Source organism: Trichosurus vulpecula, chromosome 7 (assembly GCF_011100635.1).
Source record: "Trichosurus vulpecula isolate mTriVul1 chromosome 7, mTriVul1.pri, whole genome shotgun sequence".
Lineage (NCBI taxonomy): Eukaryota > Metazoa > Chordata > Mammalia > Diprotodontia > Phalangeridae > Trichosurus > Trichosurus vulpecula.
The window spans coordinates 244,886,365-244,907,494 of record NC_050579.1 but is presented as its reverse complement, the minus strand read 5'-3'; the positions used below and the strand labels follow the sequence as shown (position 1 = coordinate 244,907,494).

Here is a 21,130-nt window from a genome sequence, read left to right as displayed (position 1 = left end):
TTATTACACAGTAATAAATGATGCAGATTCAGCTGTGATATAGTAGATAGAGATCTGGTGTCTGAATCAGGAATTTTGGGTTCAGGTGCTTTACTGACTGACCCAAATCACTTAACTCCTCAGTGCCTCAGGCAACTCGTTAACACTATTTTGCAGAGCTAGTACAAATCTCCATCCATGAAGGGAGTTTCCTCACTGGAATTTCCCAATGCACTGAAATCACAGATCAGGCAGATTTAAAAGAAATCTGGGAGGATTTATATCAACTGATACATAGTGAAGTAAGCAGAATCAGGAGAACAACATGCAGCATGATTACCACATTATAAACCAAAGGGACACTGTGTGTCTGAATATTATCATAAATCCTGGCTATCATAGTATCATAGATTTTTAGTGTTAGAAAAAGGCTGAGTAGCTAGCTACTTCAAGCCATTAACTAAAAGGAATATTTGATAATGTATAAAACACCTTGTGAAGAAAAAAAGAAATTTACATGATAACTTTATTATATATTTAAAAGGAATACCAAGTTGTACATAATACTTTTGTAGTTTCATGTGGAATCATCTTTTTTATTATACCATATTATGAAAATGCTTGTTTTATTCCATAAATTAAAAATAAAATAAATAAATGTGAAAAAAAGAAGTTTCCATGGTTCCCTTTTGTCTCTAAGGTAAAACAAACAAGCAAACTCCTAGGTTTAGCGTTTTTTTTGCAAGCTCCTCTCCATCAGGCCCTGTTGAGGGATGAGGGAGATGAGGTCCAGGAACCCCAAGACTGGAGTTACCAGATGGGGTCACTGAGAGGGAGTACCCTTCAAAGACCTGAGTACTGGAGAGGGTCAGGGCTGTCTAGAATGAATTCACGATCTCAAACATTCTTTAAGTCAAGGTGGCAAAGATTTATTACACTTTACAGTGGGCAAGAGTTCTTAGGGACCCTGCAACCTTACAGGGCTACAGGGAAAGTTTAAATATGAGATTTGGGGGTGAAACCTGTCAATTAGGTGTTTTGGGGTAGGATTAGGGAATGGTTAAGGGATGGTCAGTTCTTAAAGGAACATGCACTTTTTGTATCTACTGCACTGGTATCTTACCCAGAGTTCACTAGGAAATAGCCCAAGGCAGGGCTACCTGAGGGTGTGGTTTTGACTGTGAAACATCAGTAAGTCAGCAAAGGTCAGGGCTGGCTGGAGATATCCAGGTTGCTTCCATCAAATGTCTTGTTAGACTGGATGAATGTAAGGGATTACACATTTGACTATGTCTAGGATACATATCAGTAAGGTCAGTAAGTAGTAAATATTGTTATGTCCCAGTGCACAGCCAATTAGCAATACACAGGGAGTTGGACCAATAAATTCTATCTGAGCAGCCAGTCACAGTATCAGGAGGAAAGATAAGTGTTTTGGTAAGGAATGCTGCCCTTGAACTGGAGAGAAACTGCTACGGCCAATGCTTTGAAGCTAGGGAGAGATGTGATTTTAGAACGGGGGTCCAGGCACAGGCACCCAAGCAGAGGCTAAGGAGAAATGTTAGAATTAGGGTCCAAGCACAAATACCCCATCAGCCCCAACCTATTTTTCCAGGTATATTATCGATCTCTCCCCCTAAGGCACTCTACATTCCAGCCAAACTGGCTTATATATATTATTCTATAAATATATCTGATATCCTTTTACAAGTACTTATATTTCAGAGGCAGGTAGATGGTGAAGTGAATAGAATGCTAGGCCTAGAGCCAAGAAGACCTCAGTACAAATCCAGCCTCAGATACTCTTTGTCTAATGCTAGGTAAGTCACTTCATTTTTTCTTTTTCTTTTTTTGGAGGGGGGAAGGCAAGCAATTGGGGTTAAGTGACTTGCCCAAGGTCACACAGCTAGTAGGTGTCAAGTGTCTAAGGCCAGATTTGAGCTCAGGTTCTCCTGAATCCAGGTCTGGTGCTCTATTCACTGCACCACCTAGCTGCCTAGTCACTTCATTTTTGTCTGCCTTGGTTTTCTCAACTGTAAAATGGGGATACAACCCAAGGTGGTTGTGAAGATCAAATAGGATGTTTTTGTAAAGCACTTAATACAGTTCCTGGAACACAGTAGGCACTTAGTAAATGGTTGTTTCTTTCTTTCCTGATTTTCAACATTCTATCTTCTTCCTTTGTATCCTAAGGCATGAATGAATGGATGGAGGGATGGATTAATACTCTGCATTCTCCTTACTTCTGCTTCTCAAAACCCATAGCTCTTCAAGGCTCAGCTTGGTGTTAGTTCCTATAAAAAGCTTTTCCTGGCTCCTCCAGTGCTTAGTGCTCCCCCTAAAAAGACACCTTTTGTTTATTGTGCATACATCTTGTATTGGTATGTGGGTACATATTGTGTTCCCCTATTATCATGTTAGTTCACTGAGGGCAGAGGCCATTTCTAGTTTGGTTGAGGGTTTGGGGGAAGAAGGGTTGTTTGTTTTTGTGTCCAACACACATTAATAGATGTTTGATGGATTGAATTGAATGGGAGGACACTGCAGGAGAAGAGAGAGAGGCTGTGAGACACTAGACAAGAGAGGGCTAGGGGTCACAGCAGGAAAGGGAAGGAGACCTGGAGGAGGGAAAGGAAACTGAGGGACACTGGTGAGAAAAAGGAGGGATAGAGAACGAATAAATGAATGAATAAAAAAGCATTAAATAAGCTCTATGTGCAAAACACCAGGCTAAGTTCTCATGACAAAAAAAAAAAGTAATACAGTCCCTGCTCTCAAAGATCTCACATTTTAATGAGAGACAACACATTTAGGAGATTTCAGACGCAGATCATATAAAAAAAAAGTCCCCACCCAAAAAGCATCGTTATGGTGCAGCAGCAAAGCCGATGCTAAAACATATTTTTAAATTTCATTTCTACTGATAAAGTATCATTGGTTTCTGATGTTAAACTTGTGACTGTGCCAAGAACTTTATTTTCTAGGTCTTGAGTAGCTGTGGCCGCATATGCCTCAGAAGCAGCCACATGTCCACAGAGGTTAGTTTCCCCTCGATAATGGCTTCAAGGGCTGGTCAATGCTGGCACCCCTCACCTGCCCGTATGTGGCAGTTGGTTAGCAGTTGGTGTTGGTGGTGGCAAGGAAGATGGGTCTCTTCTCTATATTGGTTGCTGCCCTCAGTGATGCCTGAGTCGGGTGGTGAGCAGGGCTGCTGGTCTAAGGAGCACTACTATTCACAAGACTGTTGGGTTCAAGGTCCTGGGCTGTCCCCGTCAGGGTGGAGAGGTGCTGGTGGTCTGAGATGCTGGCGGTACTGCCTGAAGGAGCCGAGCCCTGTCTCTCCTTCAGGTGCCTTGCTACTTCAGAGACTCCGGAGCTGAGAAGAGGTTGGGAGACACTGTGGGTGAGGACAGGGAGGAGCTAGGAGACACTAGTAGGGAGGGAGTGGAAAGGGCTAAACACCTGAGAAGATTGGGCGGCATTAAGGGGAGGAGCGAGGACTCGGGACACTTTCCGGGGAGGGAGAGAGAAGGGTGTATCATCATTTTACGTTAAATGAAAGATAGAGAAATGTAGGCAAACCTGTGCAAGTTCCCATATTTTGTTGTGTTTGTATTTTGTCCTGGAAGGTAAGGCTCCGTGTCACTGCTCTGTACCAGGATACAAGGGAACGCTCTTCCCGCCTGCCCTCTTTCCCCGCACCCCACACACTCCTTTTACTTTCCAGGATCGTGCTTCCCACTTCTGTCTTCCCGCAGCCGTCTGGTTAACAGCGAAATTGGAAGGAGAGGGGCTGGGGAAGAGAGAGGGCGGGAATGAAGGGCGGCTCAGGGCACATGCGGTGGCCGGGAGACAGGTGATAGCGCGAAGTTCCCTGACCTAACACAGCTTTGGGGACTCGAGGGGAGGGAGAAGAAAAAGGTGTCTTGAACAGGGCAGTAGATCTGCTTCCTTCCTGCTACCTCCCCACCGGTTTGGCTGCTAGGATAATTCTCTGGAGGCGGATCCCACGCCAGAATCCGGCCTCTTTCCCTTCCCTTCCCTCTCCTCTCCTCCCCACCCATCCGGCCTGCGCTGGGGCCCCAGAGGGCACTGCCCCCGGCGGGGCGGGCGGCTGGTTAATCATTGAGCTGGTGAGGAGAGGGGGAGAATTCATGCTTGGCTCCATGCTGAGTACCCCTATCCCGGGACCGAACAAACCGTGTCTTCGCCACCCTCCACTCCCTGGGAATTCCGCAGCACCTGGCCCCTCGAGGACTTCTTAAGCGAACCTTAGGTTCAGGAGGAGAAAAAGCTACAGGCAAGTGAATGGGGAGGGCCTAGGGATTGGGACCAAGGGAGCCTGGGAGGTACTGGAGGTGGAAGTGCAGTGTAGTTTTAAGGGAATAGGAACTCCCTTTGTCCAAGTCAATATCATTTAGGGAGCTCCCTTCTGGAATCTAACTCCATCCATACTCGACTTCCCTCCGCCACCTAAGGACATAGGATTGCTATCTTCCTATACTGAAAGAGCTGTTTTTCTGAAAAGGGTTAGACCAGGGCTGAAACTAAGGGCAGGCAAGGCAGGCAGCTGCCTAGGGAGGAGAGTCAAGGTAGAGAGCGCGCAAAATAAAAGAATTTATATTTGCTGCTAGAAAATATTATTCTCCATGAGCTATTTCTTTTCTGGCAAGTCTATGTGTGTGTGTGTATGTATATGTGCATGTATATATATGTATGTGTGTATATGTATATGTGTGTATGTATATATACACATGTGTATATATACATACATCTATCTTAGGATGAAGACCCAAAAGCCTATGAGAGACAGTAACACCCAGGGGGACACAGTTTTCAAATGAAGTAAAAATAATTTTTTATAGGATCTTAGATTTAGAACTGAAGAGGATCTCAGAGGCCAGTTGGTTCAACCTCCCCTCATTTCATAGAACAGGGAAGTGAAACAGAGAAAGGTTAAGTGACATAGCTATTTAGAAGCAAAGCTAAGACTGAAACCCAGGTCTTCTGCCACCAGACTCAATACTTTTCCCACTGAACCAGCTATGCACAACTAAATTCTTTGCACTCTGGAGTAGTCAAGTTCTGCCTGGCCCCAGAGGGCAGAACTAGTAACAATGTCTGGTGGAAGTTACAAGGGGAGGCAAAATTTTCTGACAGTTAGAGGTGTCCTAAAGTGGAAGGGATTGCAGAGAAGGAGCTAGTGACTTTAAAAAAATTTTTTATTTATTTATTTTAGTTTGTGACATTCATCTTTATAAGATTTTGAGTTCCAACTTTTCTCCCTCCCTCCCCTGAGGAGCTAGTGATTTGCCCCTTATAAGAAATTTTCAGGCAGAGGCTAGATAACCACTTGCCAGGGATGTTCAGATACAGTTTGGACACGACTTCTAGGGCTTCTTCCAAATCTGAGATGCTCTGATTTAAAGATTCTTTTCTTCAGGAGCTCAGCATCCTGTGAGAAAATGGCTGACTGAATAGGGGGAGATGTATGAGGGTAAACCCCTCATACATACAACCCTCAGAGAAGGAAAAGATCAGCGGGGATTCCCATGGTCCTCAGGTCTGGTCTCCTCCCTAGAGGAAACCTAGCAGAGAACCCTAGGGAAGGTAGGAGGAAGGAAATGGAGTGTGGAAGAGGTGGGATAGAGCAGGAAAGAGGACACCCATAAAGAAATCTGATGACAGAGGGAGGGTTGTTGGAGCAGGGCCACTTTATTGTTTTAATAGTCTCCCAGGGGTGGGGAACCTGTGGCCTCAAGGCCACATGTGGCCCTCTAGGTCCTCAAGTTCGGCCTTTTGACTGAATCCAAACATCACAGAATAATTCCCTTTAATGAAAGGATTTGTTCTGTAAAACTTGAACTTAGTCAAAAGGCAACATTCAAGGACCTAGAAGGTCACATGTGTTCTCCAACCCTGGTCTAGACTTTCTCCATCAACCCCAGTGCTGGGATTTTAAAATAAGAATAATTCCTATTCACCTAAGGATTGGTGGTTTATAAAAGCCAAATCCTTATAGCAACCCTGTGAGGTGATGCAAGAATCATTATTCCCATTTTAGAGATGAGGGAACCAAGACCAAAACTCAATCATCAATCAACATATTTACTGATCATTTTGTTTCAAGCACTATGCTAGGTTGAAGGAATGGTGGGGGTTGGTGGGGGGAGATTCCATACCAGAGACACATAAGCATCAGTCTTCATTCACTGATTTTTGTTGTGGTTCAGTTCTGTCCAATTCTTTGGGGTTTCCTTGGCAAAGATACTGGAGTGGTTTGACCTTTCCTCCAGCTCATTTTATAGATGAGGAAACTGAGGCAAACAGGGTTAAGTGACTTGCCCGGAATCACCCACCTAGTAAGGTCAGATTTTAACTCAGGTTTTCTTGACTACAGGCCCAATGCTGTATCCACTTTACCACCCAGCTGCCCGTCACTCAATGATACTAGAGTCTAGTTAGGAAGAACAATAAAATAAAAATGGAAAACAATGATAAAAAATTAAATGCAAGGGACAATCTGTGTCATAGGATTTCAGAGAAGGAAAAGATCAATGGGGATTCCCATGGTCAGGGAAGATTGCAGGAGTCTGAGCCTAGAAAGGTGAATGGGTTTTAGATGGACATCTGGGAGAGCATGGAGGGTAGAAGGAAGAAAAGAGAAGAGATTTGGAGGTTGAAATTAGGGGAAGATGACAGAATCATAGAATCATATTCACAGAGCTAGAAGAGAGCTCATCGAATTCAGCCCCCTCATTTCACAAATGAGAATACTAAAGCCTTAGAGGGGTGAAGTAACTTATCTAAGGTAACATAACTAGACAGTGGCAAAGGTGAGATTCAAACCCAGGTCTTTCGAGTCCAAATCTTGGACTATAGCATAGCATGCATTGAAAATAGTGAGGAGATCTGACTTTGTCTGCTTAATGAAGAGCAGAACACAGAATTATAGTGGCAAAGTAATCTTAGAAATCATGGATTCCAAACTCTTTATTTCACTATGAGGAAACTGAACCATAGAGAGACAGGTTAGGTGATTTGCCCAGTACTCTTGATTCCCAGTCCGTGGCTCTTTCTTCCTTACACAGACAGCTAAGTGGCACAGTGGATAGAGTGCTAAATGTGGAGGCAGGAATACATGTTTCAAATCTGGCCTCAGACACTTAACATTTGGCTGCCTCAATTTCCTCATCTGTAAAGTGGAGATAATAATAGCACCTACCTGCCATGGCTGTTGTGAGGATAGAATGAGATAATATTTGCAAAGTGCTTTGCAAACTTTAAAGCACTATATAAATGCTAGTTATCATTATTATGATGATTAATTGTAACAGACCCCTTTCCTTGAGTAGATACCTCTGTGCTGTCTGAGCTCACTGGAATCTGCTCCCACCAAGATAAATCCACTTCCAGGGATCAGGAGACATCAGCCTGCTTGTTGGACAGAGGATTCTACTGCACCCTGGAGGAGGGAGGAATTGATCCCCTACCTTCTCAGGTAATAAGAGCTCTTCTTTCCTCTTCTGACTCCTAGACAAGCGAAGTCTTCTATCTATTTGGGGAATTGACATTTCCAGTTGAGTCAATTTCAGTCAAAACTATCTCATACAAGTCTCCCCACCTCCCCCATGCAGCCTTCTCTCTGGAAGAAAATCAGACCTACTAGTTGTGGTGGGATTCAAAGAAATTAACTCCGGTTCTCCTCGGAACCCAGCTGACTAACAACCAGTTTACTGAACTCAACCTAAAATTAGGTACCGGTTCTGCATGGCTGAATCCTACCACTGCCTACTAGAGCATTCCCACTAATAGTATCAGGGATTTCATGAATCCTAAATAGTCACATTTTTAAAGAGGATTATGGAAAGGGCAATATTTAGCACAAATGAGTGAATTTCTAATGGTGAAGTTTGAGGCCCTAATGGAGCAGATGTTTTAGGATATGGAGAGTATTCCTCAAATGTCCCCATGATTACGGCATCAGTCAAGTCAAGTGGGTTTTGATGAAGGGGAGTCAGGAACATAGAAAGAATTCCTCCATGCAGAAGGAATCTGTAGGGGAGAAAAGTGAAAGGTACCCATGGAGTGGAAGAGGTGATGAAAGAAGCCCAGCTGCATTCTAACTCCCATCAGCTGCTTCAGGTGTCTTCCTTGTCTCTTCAGGTGCCTGTACACCATGACCTAGAGTCCTCCCATGTGGATCCTGGCAATTCTCCTGACTGGCTTCGAATTCGGACCCTGCTGCAGCAGCTGCCTCCACAAGACAGTGATGTGAGCTCCAACTGCTTAGCTCCCCTTCTCCTTTCTCTCTCTCTCTTTGTTATCCTCTCTTCCGGAGCAGTTCATCTCAATTCATCCTGTATTCATTGTGTGTCTAGAACTTGACGTTTTTACAGTGCTAATTGGGAAATCAGAATGAATGGGTAAAACAAGGGGGGGAGGGGGCAATAATAAAAATTATTGTAAAGAAAAATAGTTTAGACAAAATCATCTCACTTCTTCCAGTGAATCAGTGGACTGGGACCTCAACTTCTCATTCTGTGATGCTATGAGATCAGTGCTATTGAGAATTACCAAGGAAAGCTTCCTGGAAGAAGTATGATTGAGATAGGCTTGCACTCTGCTTTCTTTCCCTCTCTCCCATTAGACCACCTACCAGCCTTCTCTTCCCAGTTTTCCTTTCCAAGCAAGAAGGCGCTATAACCTTTCTCCCTCCTTCCTAGCAATCAATCATTTTTTCTTTGGTCTAAGTTTACTCCTCCCCCAAACACGGCTGCAGTACGAATCATTATGAATTTTGACAGGAACGGTATTGTTCAATGCTTGGGGAAGAAGAGAGATTCCAGCTTCGGCTGTTCAGTGCCCATCGGAGACAGCAGGCCCTGGGTCAGGGGGTCATCCGATTGGTGCCTCCTGGGTTTGAAGGGCATATGTGTGAAAAGGTGAGCTGCTCCAGAACCCCACCTCTCTTGGCATCATTATAACCTTAGCCACTATTATCAGCCATCTATTATATACCCTCCACTATTATCTACCCTTACTTCCTAACATTGTGGATCTCTGCTTCAACTCCAGGGTTCAAATGGAAGGGCTGGTTTTGCATTATAGAGGTGTAGAGGGGTTCATAGAGTCAGAATGGATAGAGAGGATAGAGAGCTGACCACAGAGTCAAGAAGAGCTGTCCCACATCTGTATGACCCTGAGCAAGTCACTACCTAGGCAATGCTCTAAGACTGTAAATTGTAGTGAAGGTTCTGATCCGGTTTGGGAGAAAAAGTTCCTTATCTAGGGTATCCTATATTGATGAGCTATCAGGTCCTTAAAAAAATTATAAGAAGAAATGTATAGTACTTATTACATAGGTTAAAAAATAGTACAACATAGAAATTCCTAGTTTTATATGAATCCTTTTTTATGTTGTACAGTATACATGGAAATGTTCATTTTTTTTTGTCTTTATGCGTTTAAGTTCAAAACGAATAAATTTTTTTTAAAAAGAAGCTGTAAGGAGGAGGATGGGCAAGAACATTCCAGAAATAGAATTGGGAGAAAACTTCATGGAGGAATAGAAAAGTGGAAGAAGGTTATGATAGAAGCTGGATTTGAGAAAAGAATATGATAGAGGCTAGAGTGTGTATACCTATGTATGTTTGTGTGTGTGCTTGCATATGTGTGAACAGGTAAACATTCTTTGGAGGGAAATGGCAGAGGCCGAGGGGCAGGGGAAGGAATAGAAGGCTTGGAGATGACCTTTTGGAGGCTAAAGTGAAAGGTATAAAATTTGTTCTAGAAGCTACATACAGGAGGCTGGAAGGTGAGAGGATGGGAAATTTCTCTTGGTTCTTTCCTGACACTGTTCCTTATCCTACAGTGTGGTGCAAATCTGAAACCAGGTGAGCCTGGGGTGTTTGCAGCTAGAGCAGGGGAGAGTTGCTGCTGGCATCCTGGCTGCTTCACCTGTCAGGCCTGTAGCCAGGCTCTCCTAGACCTGATCTATTTCTACCACAAGGGGCACCTGTACTGTGGCAGGCACCATGCGGAGTTGCTCAGACCTCGCTGTCCTGCCTGTGACCAAGTAAGTATGGTTCCCTTGGGAGGGGAGGAAGAACAGAAGGAAGGTGGTTGGGGCAGGGTGAGGTGGGGACCTCCTGAGGGCCAAGCCTTAGAACCATTGCAGCCCCATACCTTCACTTTATAGATTGGGAAATTGAAGCCCAGGGACTTGGTCGGATTAGTAGCTGGTTAGTGGCAGAGCACTTCTGAGTATCCAGGTCTCCTAGCTTCCAGTCCAGTGTTTGATCCAGGGCCTCACCTGCCTCTTCCTAACCTAGCCTTCACTTTTTACAATCTGCAAGCCTCTCACCTTCCTCAGTCTCAAGCAGGCCCCTCCACATCTATCTTTCTGTTCTTCTTCTGTAGCTCATCTTCTCTGGCAGGTGCACAGAGGCTGCAGGGAGACGCTGGCATGAAGATCATTTCTGCTGCTTAGATTGTACAAGACCTCTTAGCTCTGGGCAGTATGCTCTGCCTGGCAGTGGTCCCTGCTGCTCCAAATGCTTTGAAAGTCGCCTTCACTCTGATCCTGACCCCAGCCAGCCTGGAGGAGAGACCCTTGGTAAGAGAGGAGAACCAACTTAAAGGGAAGGGTATGGGGCAGACAGCTAGAAAAGCCTAGACTGGGACCTGAGTTCAATTCAATCCAGTATAATCTAATAAACATTTATTAAGCACCTGCTATATGCCAGGTACTGTGCTAAATGCTGGGGATACAGTTAATAAAAAAGACAGACAGCCTACACCCTCACGGAGCTTACAATGTAATGGGGGGAGACCACACATAAAAGGGGGCAGGAAAGGGAAGTGGTAATGGGGAGCAGGGGAGGGACAGCAGGGAGTACCCAGCACAGAAGGGCATCTTGCATCTTGTTCTGTGGAGTTGAGACCAGAGCAGTAGATGCTGAGTGAGGTGAGGCAAAAAGTCCAGTTTGTTCCTCTATGAAGGAAGACATTGAGAGGGGTTTGTTATCAGAAGAGGGAGGCCGCTGAGGGAGGTGGTATCATTCAAGGCTTGAGTTAATAGCATGGTAATCTAGAGGTTTTGCTGTTGTCATTTTTGGTGTATGTGACTCATCATGATCCTATTTGGAGTTTTCTTGGCAAAAGATACTGGAGTGGTTTGCCGTATCCTTCTCCAACTCATTTTACATATGAAGAAACTGAAGCAAACAGGGCTAAGTGAGTTGCCAAGGGTCACCCAGCTAGTAAATGTCTGAGGCTAGATTTGAACTCATAAAGATGAGTCTTCCTGATTTCAAGGCCAGTGCTCTATCCACTGCCCACCTGACTACCCTAATTTAGAGGTGATGGCCTTAATCTGGGAGGGGCATCTTGTTAGGAAGAATTGAGACCAAGCAGAGCAGCACATGTGTTTTGGAAGGCTAACAATAATAGCCATACTTACGTAGAAGTCTTCTCTGCTATCCCCATCCCAACAGTGATTTCTGGGGTGCTGGGAACTCCCTTGACCAATTCAGCTTGACACCTACTCCTCCACTTCTGGTCTTAGAGCCTTGTCCAGGATCACACAGTCAGTATGTTATCAAGGTCTTGAACTGGTCTTTCTGCCTCTGAGGCCAGTTAGTGTTACAAAGTTCTTTTCCCTCTGCAACCTTGGGAGGTAGGGAGTGCATGTTGTCGTTTTCCTCAGTTTAAGGAGGAGGAAGTTGGGGCTCAGAGAGACTAAAATGTCTAGCTGCGTGACCTTGGGCAAGTTAGTGGTCTAACACAGTGGTGTCAAACAAATAGAAATGGGGGCCACTACACCATAAATAAGGATCCCTGCCAGAAAAATATCAATTTAGAAAACCACATATTAACATTATCTTCTATTGTATTTTTATTTAGTTTGTTAAGTATTTCCCATTAGCATTCTAATTTGATTCCGCTACCCTCTGGTGTAAGAGTTAGAATCTGAGACACCTCTCAACTGTGCAGTCAGCAGTTTCTCTTTCTTTCCATATGAGGGAGACAGACATTCCTAGAATTGAAGGAGACACTAAGCAGTGTCATGAATTAATGTAACTATAGACCTGGGAGTTAGAGATCCTTGGTCATGGCCCCCCAAAACTTAGCTATGCCTTTTTCTTTCCCCAGCTTCCATCATGCTGCCCCAAAACTTGCATATTCATTCACTCCCTAGACCCTTGTGGGGGAGAGAAGGGGAGGACATTTCAACACAGAATAGAAAAGCATCCTCCCCTCTACTCTCACAGGGCTGCCTGTAGCCACAGAAGTGGGGGCAGTGAGGAAGAAAGTAGGGTGAGGGGCAGCACCTGCTAAGGGGTCCTAACTGCTATCTCTGTTAGAGTTTTATTCTGGGTCAGTAAGAAGAGTCATCAAATTAGTCTGAGATTGTCATTGAAGGTGCAGACTGGGTCAAAAAAAGGGGGGATGTGTTGGGGAAAGAGGAGTGAACTATGCTGGCTGGGTTCCCAATTTAGTTCAAATCTTGATGTTAAAGACCAGTGTAAATTCCTCTGTTTGGCATTTGAAGCACAGGACAGAAAATAATTTGTCCCAGTTTCTAAAGGGAAAACCTAGCCCCCAAACCCAATAATATTTTTATTATTTAAAATTTTTTTAAAGTTTTTATTTAATATTTTATTTTTCCCCAGTTACATGTAAAAACAATTTTTAATATTTGTTATTAAAACTTTGAGTTCCATATTCTCTCCCTTCCTCCCTCCCCACCTTACCGCCATTGAGAAGACAAGCAATTCCCAAACCCAACAATATTTTGTAAAAATGTGACCAAAAATTATATTCCTATGGACAGAGCCCCCTCATGTAACAAGGAGAATAATGGGTCCCACATGCGTAGAGAGGGCTGTCTTTGTGTGGCTCAAAGTGAGGCAAAAGAGAGATCTCCAGCCTCTTCTCCTTTTACCCTTCTCCAAGGGACATTTTATTCCTACAGAGAGGGGAAGCAGGAAGTTGGGGCTATAGGTTACCACTTTGCTTTCCTCAGTGAGGAGTATCAGGCTAGAAGTATATCTATCTGTTCTCTTAGATATTATAATCTAGGGGATATGATCAGGTTCCATGTAACTTCTGATTGCTTTGTTATTTTGTGGGAAGGGATATACCCAATTGTGTATCCCAGGCTTTCCCAGTTTCATGATAAACATGCAGCAAATAGCAAAGAAACCCGTTTATAGAAATAATAGCATAACAGAAATCAGAAATCAAGTCTACATAGGAGGATAGATTCCAAACAACACAGAGTGAAGGCATTCTCTCATTGGGAGCAAGTTAATTCAGCTCAGCCAAGAGAGAGAGTCCTAGATCTCACCTAAGGGAAAACTTGAAGTCTCTAGAGTAGTAAGCTGGATATAGGGACATGATGGAGACTGCCAGTTTTCATGTCTTCCCAGAGTCTTTTCCTTCAGTAATCTGAAGAGGGACTGTCCTCTTCCACCCTCTGTCTTGAAGCTGGATGGCAGGAGCACTGAAGGAATTTGATACTTGAACAAGACTCAGAGTTTGATGAGTTGGGGACTGGTTCTTAATAGGGGGACTCAAAGGGGACCCTTTCTTGTAGAATCCACTTACTACTTATATGGCAAGTCACTTAACCTCTCATGGTCTCAGTTTTTTTTTTTTCTTGCAAGATGAGAGAGTTCACGGGATTTGAGCTCAGGTCTTCCACACTCCAAGCCCATGACTTTGTTTCTAGATCCTACGTCTTTCCATCTCTAGCTCTTGACACAGAATACCAAACCATCAGTCCTCCAGCATTTTTGAAGTGGTGGGTACTAGGGATACAATAACAAAAAATGAAACAGTCTCTTATTTTAAGGAACTTACATTGTATCTAGGACTATATTTGTAGAGAGAAGTATATAAAAAATAAATACAAGATAATTTTGCAAGAAGACATTAGCCTCTGGGAGATCAGGAAAGGGTTTTTATAAAAGGTGGCATCTGAGCTGAGCCTGGAAAGAACTTTTTTGCTGTTCTTTGTATTCTTAGTGCTTAGCACAGTGCCTGGCACAGAGTAGGTGCTTGCTTGTTGAGAGGGACAAAAGAAGGGAGTGCATTGCAGATTTGGTGGGGATAGCCAGGGTGCAAAGGTACAGACCAGGGATATGAAGTATTATGCTTGGTGAGAAAAAGTAAAGCCAGTTTGTCTGGACCATAGATTGTGTTAAGAGGAATACATAAGAATGGAGAGGTAGGTTTTTGAAGAGCTTTAAATGCCAAACAGAGATTATAGGTAAGTCAAGTCCAGATTTGTTTATTGTTTATTAATCACTTAAAATATGCCAGATACAAATACAGACAATCCTTGCCCTCGGGGAGCTTAAATTCTGATGAGGAAAGACAACATGTAAAAGGAAACTGAAAAGGGGTAGCCTTGTATGCTTCCTGTTAAGGCAGCAGGACAATGATCCAGCAAAAAGACTGAGGATGGTCAGAGTGATGCTTAATAAATGCTTGTTAATTGATAAGTTGACTTCTGTTGTTTCCTCTCTCACAGCCTCCCAGAGCAATGATCCTACTGCTGTTTCCTCCAGTTCCCACTATGAAAGCAGGATGGAGCAGCTTAGAGACAGTCCTGAGAAAGATGAGAGTCCCCAGAGCTTCCTAAACAATGCTGGGATCCTTGAGAAGAACCCCACAGGGAGAAGACTGAGTAGCTCTTTGAGGACCCCAGATCCAAGGGAGGATGCGCCCTGCCCCACTTGCTCTTCCTCTTCGGACTCTGAGCCTGATGGCTTTTTTCTTGGACAGCCACTACCCCAGCCCCGGGTCGGGAGCCCTGCTGATCCTGACAGTCTCCTGCATGCTGGGGGCAGAGCCCCAGGAAGACAGTGTAGGGTCTGCTAGAATTCTGCCCTCCTCACCTCACCCTTACTACTGTCTCAGATGCAGATGAGGAAATGTGAACCTGAGCCTCTGTCCTGGACAGAAGACTTTCCCCTCTAGAAAATGGAGCCTGGAGTCCTCAGTGAAGCAGGTTGGAAACCACCAAGGACATTGACATTTCAGCAGTTCAGGTCCCAGTCCTGGGGGTGGGAGGGAGGGAGTAGGACGCTGCTGTGCGGTGAAGACACCCATCTTCCTGACTAGTATATGCTTTTCTGCATCTTCCAATAGGTCCAGCCTTTTGGGACTATCCCAGCTCCGTGTTTGCCAGGTCAGCTAGAGCTACAAATACTAGGCTTGCACTCAGGCCAAACACATCTTCAGTGAAGGCTCGGATAGTTCTGAAACCTGGGAGTCAGTTGACAAGTATTTATTAACCTTGAATGAGGGCACCGTGCCAGGCACAAAGTAGGCACTTAATAAGTACTTGTTGACTGACTGACTGGTGTACTGACACAGTGGTGTAAATAAAACTGGCCATGTGCCTCTTTCGTGGTTATTCTCCTCAAATTTGCGTCGGACTAGATAATTCCTATCTTGGGTCCCCTTTCCACCCTGGCCGTCCGACCCAGGTACCCTGCATGTGACTAGCTGGGCAGGGTGACCAATCCTGCTCTGAGCCTCGAAGAGCCCAGCTCTCCCAACCACGTTTCCTGCCCATAGTGCACGCTCGCCCCCTGTCGGCCTTGAGCTGCTCGGCTGCAGCTGATGGGGAAGGGGAGGGGAGGGGAAAACGGTCCTGCCGGAGGTGACGTAAACAAGGGGCGCCGAGCAGCCTTGCTGGAGAGTCGTGCCCATGTGGAGCTGAGTCGTTGGGGCTAATTGCCATGGCTGCGAGCGGGTCCTCGGTGCCGACTCAGGCGGTGTCGCCTGCAGGGGCCTCCGGTGGAGGGACCGGAGCCCCCGAGGGCGTCGGGGAATGGCTGCGGGGCGCCTATCGCTTTGCCACCGACAGGAACGACTTCCGGAGGTAACTGGGTCCCTCTCCCCGGGAGGACGCCGCCCTCGCCTCCTCGGCTGGGGCCAGGGTGGCTCCCCCTTCCCTCCCCTGTGGCCGCAGGAGAGATCCCCAAAGCCCAGCCCGACCCCGGCGTGGGCGTGGGCAGTGCGGGGGGGGGGGGCGGGGAAGAGGCACTCGCGGGGATACGGGCTGCAGCCCTGGCTCTGCCACCGACACGCGGTGTCACCTTGGGCCAGTCACCTCCCCTGCGTGAGGAAGCGACTATTTTTATGGCTTTTCCTGTTTTCCTCGTCTGTAAAATAAAGGGGGAGTTGGACTAGATGAACTGGGAAGGCCTTTTGAGGTCTGTAATGCCATGTTTCCAACATCACGCAGGCCAAGAGAATTTCTTTAAATGGGAACTGCCATTATAATAGCCCACACACAAATAAACGCTTTAACATTTACATGAGGCTTTTCCCACAGGACTTGTAGGGAAACCTGTTCCGTAGGTTAAAGCATTATTTATTACATCTTGCAGGCGAGGAGGTTCATAAAGGTCGAAACCCCTAGTCACTTATTTTAACCTGTTTCCTGACTTCTTAGTATGCCCTAACACCCTAGTATGCCCTAACACCCTCCCCCTCTCTTTAGTGGCCCAGTCTCCCCAGCTTTTCTGGGAACCCCATTCAAAACTTGGGAATCTGTAATGGCTTTTGAGTTGTTTTCCTGCCTCCCGTTTTTTTTAGGAGGTAGGCAGTGCCTGTTCTTTGAGGCAAGTAAGTAGTTCTTAAAAGTTGTCATTTTACTTATGTCTTGATAACACTCTCCATGAATTTTAGGGTGCTTTTGATTGGCACCTTAAATGCCAGTTGGAGGAAAGGGTTAGTTTTAAATGTCCTCTGACTTTTATTGCTTTGCCTAGAAACTAAGTTTTCTCTGGGTGTTAATAGGGGAATTAGGCCCTTTTCCCTGAGTTTATCTTCATAAAAAATAAGATTACCAATGCCAGGATTTTAAAAGGCTTCTTTGCTTTCCAGGAATTTGATTGTTAATTTGGGGCTCTTTGCTGCTGGTGTCTGGCTGGCTAGGAACCTGAGCGACATTGACTTGATGGCACCCCAGCCAGGCCTGTAGCACAGCTGGTAAGTACCCAAGCTATTAGGAGCATGCACAGGACACATGGAAGTCCTTGAGTTATCATATCTGTACATCTTAATGCACATTCCCTATCCATTGAGTGTAGGGAAGTGAAAAGCAGGGAAGTTAAAACTCAAGTCCAATGTATTTTTTCCACAGATGTCACTAGTGACTTCATTTCTAATACTGCCTTCCGTGATCTGAATGCATTTCTTGGAAGCTCTATCCAACTTGCAGCTATGACCATGACATGACCACCAGAAGATCTGCTTTGACTGGCTACCACAAATCTGATTCAGACTTGCTACATTCCCTTCTGTATGCTAGATATCTTTCTTCCTTGGTCAGTCTTATGATTAGCCATAGCTTCAGTCTCTACTTAGGCATGGCGTGAGGTTTACTGCCTTTGCTCCATATATTGTACATATCTTGCAAATCCTTGCAGGTTGGGCAGGTAGCAGGCAGGGAGTGTGTTCCAAGTGGCATTTGCTGTTCTCTTCAGTTATACAAAGACTTTTTTTTTCTCCTAAAATGTTTGAAATAAAGACAGTTAACAAAGACCCTGGGATTTTATTCTTTTAATAAGAAACTTCAGCTTACAAAAACAAGGTGTAAAAAGAGTAAAGATTTACAAAAATCATAAAAACATGATTCATATTTTCACATCCAAAAGAGAACAGAACAGGCCCCCATCATGGGTTGTAAAAGGGGACTTGTCAGCTGCTTATTTAAAGGGAAAACAAAACTTAAAAAATCCTGACCAGGCAAACTGCAACCACCAGAAATTGATGTTGGTAATTGTGGGGTAAAACTCGCTTAAGAGGAACATACATTTTGAGCAGGATTTCAAGGGGGTGGGATGCCAGTTTGGTGTTGCATAGCATTTTAGTGCTTTAGGCAAGTTTTAGAGTTGCCACCAGGACACTTGCTGGAATGCAGGTTCAAGTCTGGAGACAGTGAGGGCAGAGAAGTGCATGTGTTCTATACATAAGAGACCAGCGGGAAAACAAGGTCACTCTATTGTAATCCAAATAAGGTGCATGAGAATGATTCCACTTGAGAAAGACACTGCCAAACCTCATATGGAAGTATATAGAACAGAAGAGCTCAAGGTTCTTTATGAACGCAATATGCAAGGAGTTGATTTATAGACCTGGGAATGAGGGCGAATCTTCCACTGCTTAAAAATGGAAAGTGTAGATGCCATCTCAGCTGCTGTCTTCAGAAATTTCAGTTTCTGGGGCAAGTGAGGTCACTAAAGACTAAGTTGTTACCAAAAAAGAATACAGGCCCTACAAAGACCCCTGTAGAGGAGAAAAGGGATTGGTCGAAGAGGCTAGGCTTAGCCAATTAAAGATCTGACCTAGCCAGTTATAGATCATATTTGGAAGCTCCAACATGTTTGAGTCTTTAGTGCAGAAATTGGCATTTAGCTCTAGCTACATTCTTAGTACCCACTTTGGCAAGTTTTTTCCTTTTTATTTAACACATTAACACAATGTTTTGAAAACAGTAGCTGTTTAATGTTTGTAGAACTGAATCTCCTGATGGGCTGGATAAGTGGGGATGCTTTCAGCTCAAACTTTTATGAAGCATCTGTTGTGTGGTGTGAGATATGTTCTAGAAGCTGCCCTCGAGCAACTTAATTTTTGCCTCAAGATGGTAGAATATAGTTTTTCCTTCTTTCACTGTCAGAATCCTAATCCTGCCAGTTATCTAACAGATGATAAATACAAGTTTCTTCCTAGGTCCCAGCAAGGCATATCCCCAAAGGAATATCCAAAAGAATAGTACTTTTCTGTGAACAGGAGACTCTGCTGCTGCTACTACTACTTTTGTGATACTGGGCAAACTCCTTTCTGGGCCTCATTTTTCTCACCTGTTAAATGAATGTGTCAGATTATGTGATCTCTAAAGTCTCTTGCAGCAGAAAATCTAATTATAGGAAACCATGAGTCTAGTAGATAATCTAGGGATATAGTTTAAGCAAGAAGTTCAAACCACAAAGATTAGGCTCTCTGGATTAGTTTGGGGGGACAGTGATGCTTTGACCTCAGATCCACAGAGCATTGTTAAAATGAGTAAGCCTTACACAGATGAGACCAAAGATCAGGTTTGATGCTACTGCTATCGGTGGTAAAGACAGATAATATTTTAAGTCACAGTAGGCATTTTAGGCAATAGTATGGCCCAGTCTTAAAGGAATATCAATCAACACATAAAAGAAAATTTATAGCCCACAAAAACCAATGCCTATTTAAAACATCAGATCTATTCATAGCTATGAATAATTTAGGTTTGAGGTATTAATCAAAATTCAGTAAAAGTTCTTAAGACACTGCAAAATAAAAGCAATTCCATTCAGATGAATTAAAATTTAATCTTAATGGCACCTTAATATTAACACTTTAAGAAACTTTTTGGGGGGAATTTGGGCTTATTTTCAACAAAGCAGGTGGGAAAGTTTTTATATAAAACTTGGCCTGCAAAAAGTTAGGAATTTGGTGCCAGTACAACTAATGAACCAGTAAATTCCAAAAGGGAACTTTTCTGGTAACCGACCATCAGTTGTGGGAAATGCTGGTTTCTATTTCCTACCCAATTGTCAACTTAAGATTCTGTTGTCATTTGGTGTCTATATACCTCATATTTTCCCCAAGTCAGATAACTCATGTTAATATAATCCCTTCAGTCTTACAGAGGCTGTGATTCATGCTATTTAAAAAATGCTGTCTTTAAAGTGGCCCCTTGGATATTAAATTGGAAAATGTTTTCTTAGATCCAATATACAGGAAGCAGAATAAGAGGCAGCAAAAAAAAAAATATCACCCTTTAAGTTGTAGATATAGTGCATGTAAAGCTTTAAGTGTGATTCATATAACTTTATACAAGGTGGTTTAAATCAAAAGGCCTGTGTTAAAGGGCAAATTCTGCATTTAAGATATAAATCTATGATTGTATTTAGAAACTTTTAAAAAACACTTTAAATACCTCAAAAGTCATCCACTGTATGGGTGTGTGGATGCTTCCCTTGCAGGAAAACTGCTATGGAAGTTTTGTCTAAGACATTACCTTCACAAAACTGACAATATACAAATTGTCAAATGAGTTTATATGGTGAGGTATTTAAAAATGATCTTGTGGAATGCCTCTCATATATCCGATGTTACCACTACTGGTCAGGATTAAATGAACAGACCAGAAGCTGCCTAATGGAAGGTTATCAGGCTCTTTCACCTTCCTCCCAGCTGGGTTTACTGAGCACACTAGGTCTGCTTGTGATTTTTTCTCCAAGGGATTGAGGGGATAGGGGGATGGAAGGGGGTGAATGGGAAGGGAATGTTGAGCTGTCCTATTAAATAATACAGCTGGGCCTAAATGATAACTGTAACATTCACATGTTGGGGGATTGTTGAGTTTATTATACTACTGTTTGGAATTCTGTGCAAAGAACTTCAGTCCACACTTCCTCCATTTCAGGAGAACCAATTTTGTGTTGCTCTTAACTGCTCAACTTTTAACAGCACCTTTGTCATTGTTAGAAACTAAAAGGCCCTTTCTAAAAATTTGTGCTCTGCACATCCTCCCACACTAGAATGAACATAAGTCTCCTAAGAAAAATAGGCTGTGTCTGGGGAGGGGTGAGTCCTAACAACCTGATTGGAAAAGGCCTGAGTTACCATTTGCAACAGACAAGTTGGGTGAAGGAGGAAGGGAGGGGAAGAATCTGCCTTTGAATAATCACAAATACAAAGATTTTGGACACATACAATAAAATACACCAAAAGTTGAGAACTGCTGGTAAGAACAACTTGCATCCACACAGATATGAAATGTTAAAAAAAAAAAAAGTAATACTAAAAGTCTTTGAAAAACCACACAAACTCTCTTGTCACTTGACAAATAAGGGGATCCTTTCCTTAAATCTCGTGTCCCATGCATACCATAACTGGGTACAAGGCACCAAATTTCATGAATTGTATAAAATTAGTTCACAAAGCTTTATCAATAAAGCGAATTCCCCTTCCCCCCTCCCTAACCCCCTACTCTGGCCTTCCTCCCACCCACCCCCCAAAAAAGTTCTCATTCTGTGACAATTGTCAAACCTCTGCCTCAGCTTACATGGGAGCCCAGTTGGGG

The 21,130-nt window shown here is 43.9% G+C and overlaps 2 protein-coding genes across 2 annotated transcripts; both read left to right on the top strand.

Moving 5' to 3' along the window:
* Nucleotides 1-4,152: 4,152 nt before the first annotated feature.
* Nucleotides 4,153-15,037, top strand: PRICKLE4 (prickle planar cell polarity protein 4; the record flags this gene model as incomplete). The annotated part of the gene is made up of 7 exons (XM_036768586.1): nt 4,153-4,279; nt 7,335-7,480; nt 8,146-8,253; nt 8,787-8,924; nt 9,854-10,057; nt 10,402-10,597; nt 14,522-15,037. Coding segments are annotated over 7 exons (1,269 nt in total), but the record flags the coding sequence as incomplete, so codon positions are not given.
* A 617-nt stretch (nt 15,038-15,654) lies between these two features.
* Nucleotides 15,655-17,550, top strand: TOMM6 (translocase of outer mitochondrial membrane 6). Its single transcript, XM_036766590.1, has 3 exons — nt 15,655-15,880; nt 16,891-16,995; nt 17,150-17,550. The coding sequence occupies exons 1-2, from the start codon at nt 15,738-15,740 to the stop codon at nt 16,985-16,987; spliced, it is 240 nt and encodes a 79-aa protein (XP_036622485.1). The 5' UTR covers nt 15,655-15,737; the 3' UTR covers nt 16,988-16,995; nt 17,150-17,550.
* The last annotated feature ends 3,580 nt before the right edge of the window (nt 17,551-21,130 follow it).